Genomic DNA, 10057 nt, shown 5'->3' with positions numbered 1-10057 from the left:
AAATCTCGCCAAGCAAGTTTTTGAAATCTCGCCGAGCAACATTTTAAAATCTCGCCGAGCAAGTTTTTGAAATCTCGCCGAGCAAGTTTTTGAAATCTCGCCGAGCAACATTTTAAACTCTCGCCGAGCAAGTTTTTGAAATCTCGCCGAGCAAGTTTTTGAAATCTCGCCAAGCAAGTTTTTGAAATCTCGACAAACTAGGTTTCCGTAAGATATTTCGGGTAGATTATTTTGAAGGCTCGATCACACCACGAAAATTCTTAAACCTGATTGGTTATTTGATATGTATACGTACGTGAAAGGTGGATTTCGTTAGAAAAGAGGAAAAAGGGCTTATTTCCCCAGGGCTAAAGAGAATAGAAGGGCTGGTTCACTCCTTTGAAGTATCTATCGCCACGCCGATCCTCTGACGTCACTCTAGTGACGTCACTTTGGCGCAAAGCTCGAAACTTTTACTTCAAGATCGGAGCGTTTGGCTTTACTAGCTCTAACTAATATTGGAGCATTTCTTTTTGCGAGATATTCTAAGACATTTGTTATTTTCTATAATGACATTCCTCAGTTTTTGCAGTGAATTTACAAGAATTTAAAACTATTATATAAATGCCAGTTTGCGCGATTGCAACTTGCAAAAATTCTGATACAAAAACAAAAGGAAAAAGTATAATTTTTCGCGTGTTCCCTAAAGTAAATGAACAACTATGTAAAGAATGGATTCCGAAATGACACAGTTAATATAAAACAGCAATACGTTTATTCTGTCGTAAAGAACTTTTATAAAAATTCATTATCTAAATAGAAACCGCCTCGTTACTTCATAAAGAAAGGCAGGTGAAAAGAATTAAAAAATAGATAAAGTCAAAGAAAATTAAAATGTAAGTAAAAAGTATAAATAAAATATATAGTATATAGTTGAAATTCTCCTAATTTCATAACATATTTTTTAATGTAGTTATTCTAAATATTTATGATTTTTTTTAAAAATTATATTCTCTTCAATTTAAATATCTATAAATTATATCATCGTAAATTTAAATGTCTATAAACAATTGTAAAATTTCTAATGTCATTATGAACCTAAATTATTATTTTGTTTCAGTAATTAGCGTTTAAGGTTGATGTTTCCTAATGATTAAGTATGAACAAATTGCTATTAACGACATATTTTAAAATCAGGGATTCTAAATTTAACTTAACTTATCTTTATAAAAGAATATGTAGATAAAAAAAGTGTCGATATATGCCTTCATTTTTCTTAATAGTTAAAGTTAAAACTGAACTTTTTAAAATAAAGTATTTATCGTGTCATTTTCACCAACTAGCAAAACATTTTTATAAGTTTAAAATGGTATTTTTTTAATATAATAACCAAGAAAGTTTTTTTTGAACTATGTTTATGAACGGAAATAATGTGTTAATTACGTAAAGTTTGAAGGCTAATAACCAGAAAAAGTCTAACTTATTTTTACAAGAGAAAGATGCAAAGTTATCATATCTTTGCTTGCGATCTCCGAGATCTGTAGACACAGTGACGTCATGAGGAGGGAAATCGTAGCTTCAGCTCTAAGAGCGGAGTGAACTAGCCCTTCTACTCTCTTTAGCCCTGCTATTTTCCGGCATTTATGCTGCTGATCTCTTGCTGTTAGAATCATCGTTATTATTTCCTTTATTACCGTTTTTATTTCCTTTTTTAATTTATTTTTTGTGCTTTACCGGTTAAAATTGGCGATCGAATGGAATAGTCAATACCGTTGCCGTACTGCTAAAATATCATTGTTTTTTTGTTTTGTTTTTCGTTTTTTTTAATAATCAAAAAGCATCGTTGATCCAAGTTATAATCGCCAACTTAGTAAGGTTTCAAAAAGTCGCCAAGAGGTTGGCTATTCTAGGATTTTACCTTTTTTGACATCTTTTTTAAACAGAAGTTTTTAATTCTCAAACTACATTTTACTATCCTTTAAATGAAAATATCATAAAACTTATAAACATAATCCAAATTTTAATGGCCCAAAAGACAATGATTATTATTAATATTTAGCAGTAATAAGTTTCAGTATTAGAGTTTAATAATTTTAAACATCTTGGATAAATAAGGATACTTCGAATGAGTAAGAATAAACATATTTATCTTTAAAATTGCCTGTGAAAATTAAATATAGTATTTCTTTAATTTTTTGATATTTTTATGTTAGCCTTTGATAACTTATGTAACTTTGGTTAGGTATTTCTTTCCAGCACGCGTTTTTACGCGTCTAAGATTTAAAATAAGAGATTAGCAAATTTTAATTTGGTATTTTCCTTTTTTCGAGATTCGTCTGCTTTTACTTTTTAAACATTTCGTAACGATGCTGTTTCCATTTAAACCCTAGAAGGTAATCTAAGACTTTAGTTTCCATTACAATGAAATGTTGAAACTACTAAAAAAACATATTTTTCAATATTGCATGCAAATAACTCAACGTAGAACGAAAAATATTGCAAAAAAGATTCAAAAACATGAGCAATCTGCCACAAAAAATGCCATGCAAATCGGGGAAGTCATTATAAAGATACAAGGAAAAGTTTAATCTTCAACTATGGATTATCAGATTTTTGATTTTGGGACTGCAGTAAATAACGCTAGAAAGTGGAGATTGTTTACAAACCACCCTGTGAAAATCCCAAACTGTAGAGAAAAAAACACGTTAGTGCTCACGTTATAACATTATTACGGAATATATATATAGACTTTTGATTTTTATATATAGAGAGAATTGAGTTTATTTTAATTGATTACCTGCAATTTTTTTTTCCTTTCCGGCTCACTACCAAACACAAATGATGTCGGAAAGCAGTACTCACTGACGAAATAAAACCAGACCATACACCAGATTACTCCCATACTACCTGTGTAAAAATACAGCAAAGTATAAAATTAATCCTATAAGTTTCTTATTTGGTATAAGGCTCAAACTATTACAGATGCATCAAAATTGAAAAATAATTTTTAAGTTTCAGCAAAAGATGTCCTTAAAAATTAAAGTATTTTTTATTTACTTTTTTAAAAATTGAAATATGAGTGCTTTCACATCATACTATAGCGACAGTGAGGAAAAAAATAAATAACAATATTTTTGGCACACTCTTTAAGCTAGCTTGATACAACGAATCTCATAATGAAACGTTAGAGGTAAAACAAAATTATGGAAACACTTCTATACTATCTCTAAATAAACAATCTTTTATTTAGCAGCAAACGCATAGGAAAATTTTAAGTGGCAAAATTGGCGGCACATTTCAAAGTGAAATTCCAATCGACCAAATGAGCATAAGTTAAACCTTCTTTTCTTTTTCAATATCCCTACAATTAAAAACCGCATTCTAATATTATATAACTATCGCAATTACGTTGAATGAATATAAAATTTCTGGAATTAAAGCTCGAAGGACGTAACTTTTTTCGCTCTGTTTCATTTTGGTCAATCCGAATCTTGCATGGGTGAAAATGACATTTCTATAAGCTTCAAGCTTGATTTTTCCAATTAAGTCAACAGTTTTGTTTTGTAAAATCTTCAGGCAAACATTTGCTGCTAAAAGAAATATTCCTCGCATTGAGATAGTATAGAAATGTTTCTCTATAAGTCTCATACCTGTATATACGTTGTGGCAGAGAAAACCAATTAAATAGACAGAATCAGCTTTGAGATGCACAAAATGCCTAAATGGTGCTGTCTACAAAAGACAACACCTATTCATTTCTTCCCCGTAATTCAACGCGTTTGAACACCTTAGAGTTGACATTAATAACCGAATGTAACGCTCAACGTCGGACAGAGTGGTTCCAATAAATGGGAGCGATACATGGTAGTGTGAACCTTGACTGCATGGTAATGGCGTGCAGCAAAAAAGCACTCTCAAAGCGTACTGTTGACCGCTAATGGACCAAGTTCAGCAATAGAGTGGAGATTGTGGGCAAAAGTATCAATGCGGAACGATCAGTAACATCGCATGTATCAGCAAATACAGTATCTGGAATGTATTCAGAACCACGTCTTCCACGCGTTGAAGAAAGCAATCACGATCAAACTCGAACATTCCTCTACAGAATTCTTATAGGTGTGTGGACTAAAAACGCAGTAGAATTCCGTGACCAAAGCTTTTCAAAATATCTAAGCCAAATGGCAAAAATGCATTGATGTGACGTCTTACAGATCTGTTTTTTTTTTAGTTAATAAATTGTGATTTGCTCTGTAGCAACTTTTGTGTAGTATATTTCCGTGCCACCTGAGTAGAAAAATAAATAACAGACAGTAATAATAGGATGGGGGAAAAATAGGATAACAAATTTCAAGCTCACCAGTAAAATAAAACACATATTCCCAACCGAACTCTGGAGTAGCACACAATATGCCTGCGACAAGTACAATGAAGAATCCGCTCAAGAAAATACCTGTTTCGCCATATGACATGTAATTATGGACAGATTTCTTATAGACCCACTGTTCAATCAGCAAATTAAATGATGGACGAATGAAAGACTGTAAATAAATAAGTAAAGGATAAGCAAAATTAAGTGAAATAATCTCCGTATGCTATTTGTAATGGCCGCCTTCGCCGCCGCTGTTTTATGTGTTCAACTTACAATCACATTTTGTTTTGCAGTGCAAAAACTGTAACACTTAGAAATTTGAAATTAGTAAGATGTGTAGATAAGTATATAAGGATGATTTGCTATGTAATAAAATATTAAGATTCGATAATTAGTTTGAGAATTATTAATTGTTAAACTTATTGGAAGAAAAATGCCACGCGGCTGCTCTGTAGTAGCATAATGCAACTGCGGAGAAATTCGGCATGCTGGAATGGCAATAAATTGTTTATGAACCTAAAATGGAATTTTTTGAATTTCTAATTTATTCGAGTGTTATTGCAGTCTCAAGTGTTTTTACTGAAGCATCTAAAAACTCATGTTTATTTCGTTTATAGTTGTGCTTTTAAAACTTGTTACTATAACACCAAATAATTTAAAATCTTTGGTAATTAACATAAAAAATAACCAATATATATGTGTATATATATATATATATATATATATATATATATGTATANGATGCCTGATATATATATATATATATACAGGGTGATTCATAAAAGATGGGCAACTTTAGGAAGTGATAGTACACACCAAAGCACTTTTTTATCAAAGAATGCATATTCGAAAACAAAACGCAAAGGAGTTGGCACATTAGGAAAGTTCTTTCATGCAAACGAGAAAGCTCCATTCCTGTTGCGAGTTACCACGCTGCGAGTTATTATTTGCAGGTTATGGGAGGAAGAGCCTTTAGCTTGGTGGTCCTATAGCTTGTCCACCGCGCTCGCCAGATCTTTCATGTCTCGATTTCTTTCTGTGAGGGGCAGCTGAAGGCTCTTGTGTATAAGACTCCCATTGAATCTGCAGAAGAACTTGCCTCCAAGCTTTCGGCCACTGCAGGGGAAACACACCGCGATATGTCTGGTGTGCTTCAGAATGTTCGCCAATCTTTTCTTTGCCGTTGTACTGCGTGCTTAGCCGCTGCCAGCAGCCACTGTTTTGACCGCTCATTGTAATCACATGCCATTAAATTTGCTTCTATAACATAACTTCATCGTTCTTTGCGTATTTTTGCATCATATAAGAACATAACTTTTGACTCCCTCTAACGGTTTTGGGTTTTGTTTTCGACCATGCATTCTTTGATAAAAATTGTTTGCTTGGGTGTGTCACTTCCTAAAATTTTGCCCATCTTTTATGAATCACCCAGTATATATATATTGGGTTATTCTCATAGTGATTTTCTCATAGTGAAAAAATATTTAATTAAATCATATATTGTCCATTTTGGTTCAATACGTTTTGTCATTTTTCTGGGAGTAGCATGATTCCACGAATTGAATTTAAAATTTCTGTGCTCGGAAAAACTGAGGCAGGTCATTTTTGTTCTCCTTATTTGAAATAAAGGTTTTATCGTCTAACCCACTGGATGTTTAGTTTAACAAATGGGCATAATCGATACAATGTTTCTCCACAATACACTATTTTTCTATCTAATAACGTGGATAAACTGGTTATGCTATGCGGAGAAGACTGCAGGTCTAAATAGAACTTTTTAATTGCAGAACCATCAGTGTGCCAAAAGAATTGTACAGACCAAAATATTGTTGTCTCCTGTTTTGAAGAAACAAAAGTACTTTCCAAACAACCCAATAGGAATAAATTTATTTCTTTACGTTTTTTCGTTCAAAAATTAGAAAAAAAATGATCTCAAAAATGATTAGAGATTAATTATTTGTAGTCATCTCCATAAATAAGGTTCAATAAGTATGATGCTTAGTAAGTGTAAGGTTAGGTAAGAGTGATGTTTAGAACGTCAAAACTTGAATTCACCTTGTGTAAAGGAATATAAAAATCAATAAGCATAATAAATAAATTGTTGCATACATGTGATACTGTTTTAAGTATTTGGACGAAAACCACTAAGTATCCGTTCATCATGGCAAAAGTTGGAATCATGAAGTCACACAATGATGCCATAATTGTCCCTAATAGAGGGAGCCACTTGTAAGGCACTCGACTAACAATCATTTCCGCTGGAATGTACATAGCTGCCATGCCATACATCAGTGCTGCTAATATTTGAGACTGCATTAAAGGACTCCATGCTACCAGTGGCGACGACTAGAAATGAACAATGTAGGTAAATAAGCTTTATTAAATCATAAAAGGTATGCAAACATAATAAAGCCTTAGATATAAATGGTAGATAACAATGATAGCCTTAGATATAAATTTTTAGAATCATTAATAAAGTGGAAGATATTCACTTTAGAAATCTTAAGTTTGTATATAAATTAGAAAATAAAAACGATCTACATTCCAATTTCGCTACGTTGATTAGAGTAAGAAAGATATTAAAATAATGAAAAACCAATTTGTTTCAGAACAAATATGAAAGATGTTTCCGATTTAAGATTGAGTATATTTAAGTACAACTTTACTGACAATTATTTCAATCAAAACCAATTAAAATAAACAAAAACCAATGATATCAAATATGAAAGGTATTTTAGACCTTGAAGAAAACACGTCCCATTTAACAGGCAAATTAGTTATGATTATTTTAATCCCTTTTTATCTATAATAGAGATCTACTTTTAATGACATTGATGAAACGTTATAAAATTTTTCTTTCACTTCATAATCTCACATTAGTACTAACTTTTGGCCTCTATGTCTGTATTTTACCACGTTTATATCAACTTGCCTTAGTGTATGTCTGTTCGGGTGGAATTTTGTAATCGATTTTAAACTAACTTCCCGATTTTAAACTAATCGATTTTAAACTAACTTCCAAATTTGGCACATAGTTCAGAATTGGATGACAATGCTTGAAAATGAAGAGAAAAAAGACATACAAAGTAAAATAAAATTACAATTAAAAAAAATCAATATTTTCGCGATTGTCTTTTGTTATAGATTTGATTATTTGATTATCACATGTCAGTTGAAGAGTTTTGTGTACAGTGAGTGAAAAAATTGAGATTTTGGAAGTGAGTACAAAAAAGAAATCAAAATCAAAATAATATTTTGGAAAACCACGTTTTTGTAGTGGACAATAATAATCAAAGAAACAAAAATTTGAAAAACGAAGAACGTGGGGAGCATGAAATACATAACAGTAGGGAAAAGTTGGACAAAACGGGATACCATTATTGTTTTTATTTACTACGGAAAATTTGTTAAAGAGAACTACACATTATATTTTTTTTTATAGCTACATCACTTATTGAGGCACAGAAAAAACATATTTTAAACTAATCTTAATGACTGCGAAATAGGAAAAAAAATCATTTTCCAAACTCTTACATATCCCGTTTTAGCATACCTGGGTCGGACAAAACGGGATAGGGTTTACAATGTTTAATTTTTAGTGTGAAACTAACTAAAAACATAATTAATTGACAAAAAACTGTAAACAGAATTTCTAAAAATTGTATTTATGCATCATCCGTGAGTCTTGGGTTTTCCTTCACTAGAGGAAATGCAAACATAGGCGGGATGAATACCCCAGGTGCACTTATGCATGTTTCAACAGTAACCAAAACTCCTCATTCGGCAGAAGACAAGCTTCCCATTTGCTTTTTGCTTCGTAGACTCAACACTTTTGAAGGCTTGTTTGGCACTGTTAGAATTCCTGTTTCATCAACATTATAAATATCATTTGGAGTAATCCTATGTTTACTTAATAAAGAATTCAAAAGTTCAAAAAACTGCAGTGCGATTAGACCCTTTTTGCTCGGACCATACCCGTGGGTTCTGGATTTCGGAGGCTAAGTTCTTCATGCTTGCAAGAGAAGATTACAACCAACACTTCCCAGCCATTTTTTTCCCTGTGTTAAAATTATGCTGTTTCTCTCAGCTAACTCAAATGCTAGCATTCGTATGGCCTTTAGAGTTATACCATATAATCTCTCTTCTAGAGCCAATACCAATACATGCTTACGAGTTTTTTCTTGTTCAGCATTGAATACTGTCTCTTATCTGTACAACTTTTTCACTGCGGCCAATCCAGGGGTCAAGGAATTTGTACGAGCCATTTTTACCATTATTTCGATATAGTAATAATAATATAGTAAAAGTATTAGGCCAACAAATAAATAGGTGGATAAAACGGGATATAAAAAAACTCTATCCGGTTCTATTCAACTCATAAGTATCCCGTTTTGTCAGACTCAGACACTTTTCAAAACAAACATGGCTTCTGCCTAAACATGAAAGAAAAATTAGATTGACTAGACATCAGAATACTCGTTAATAAATGCTTCATCAAATGCAATACTCACCGGAATTGTAATCCTATATATATAGGTAGTACAATGTGAAAAACAACGCACGTAAATGAAGAAAGTGGCAAAAAAATGGAGTAAAAAAGTTTTGAGATCTACAACTTTCTATCAACTAGTGATCTCGAGACGGGACGCACTGAAAATGATATAATCACAGTCAAATAACAAGTTTCTGTCCGGCGTCCGCTAGATAGCTGTAATAGTCTGGTCCCTAGGTGACGTATCCCGTTTTGTCCGACTATCCGCCGTTTTATCCAACTCTCCCCTACATATACACATTTTCTTACTCATACACATGCACAACCACATACACATCCACATTCAGATACAATTACACGTATACATACACATATTCTCAGGAGCATACATGCTGTTACTGTTATGCATTTCATGCGCAACACGTTTTTCGTTTTTCAAATGTTTATTTTTTTGATTATTATTGTTCACTACAAAAACGTGGTTTTCCAAAATATTATTTTTATTTTTTTAAATTCATTTTAAACAGTGATTCTTCAAACAAGGGCGAGGATTGCAATTTACCACAACTATTTCAAAACTGCATGAGAATATAATTATGTAAGAACTATATTAAAAAAAATGTTACCGTTTGATCCGTGTACTCTACAAATCCATTCCTTTTACAAACACTGGGTCTACCGTCTGAAATATTAGTCCAATTGAGCATGTGTACTAGAGATATACTCATATTTACAGTCTGTGCTTGCATGACTAAATAGCAAGAGAAAGACATCACTAGAATAATCCACTGAGAGTATAACCGCTTTAAGTGTACTCGTTCCGCTGAAAAAGAAACGATACAGAAAATTGATAGTTTCTGTTAAATTAAGCTATATCAATCCATTAACTTATTGAACATAGAATTTGTGGTATAGAATTGGTTCAATTATCATTCGCCCACAACACATTATTTCCGGAAATGCATTCTTTCATTAATTTCTTGCTAAAAGTTAAAAAGCCTTTATTAGCCCGGTTCCGCAGATGAAAAAATGATACAGAAAATTGATAGTTTCTGTTAAACAGATATATCAATCCATTAATTTAATTCCTTGAACATGGAACTTGTGGTATATTGAATTGGTTCAATTATCATTCGCCCACAACACATTATTACCGGAAAGGCAATCTTTCATTAATTTCTTGTTAAAAGTTAAAAAGCCTTTATTAGCCCGACTCC

General features: G+C 32.3%; 1 protein-coding gene across 1 annotated transcript in view; it reads right to left on the bottom strand.

Moving 5' to 3' along the window:
• Positions 1 to 9661, bottom strand: part of LOC107441754 (sodium-dependent phosphate transport protein 1-like) — a gene marked incomplete in the record, with an annotated part of 27213 nt that extends 17552 nt beyond the window's left edge. Inside the window, 4 exon segments of the mRNA XM_043050732.2 lie at positions 2777 to 2886; positions 4337 to 4517; positions 6458 to 6694; positions 9467 to 9661. Coding sequence (XP_042906666.2) covers positions 2777 to 2886; positions 4337 to 4517; positions 6458 to 6694; positions 9467 to 9613 — 675 coding nt within the window.
• Between the last annotated feature and the right edge of the window lie 396 nt (positions 9662 to 10057).

The sequence above is a fragment of the Parasteatoda tepidariorum genome, chromosome 9 (assembly GCF_043381705.1).
Source record: "Parasteatoda tepidariorum isolate YZ-2023 chromosome 9, CAS_Ptep_4.0, whole genome shotgun sequence".
Lineage (NCBI taxonomy): Eukaryota > Metazoa > Arthropoda > Arachnida > Araneae > Theridiidae > Parasteatoda > Parasteatoda tepidariorum.
The sequence above is the reverse complement of the archived record's forward strand: the minus strand, read 5'-3'. Positions and strand labels throughout refer to the sequence as shown.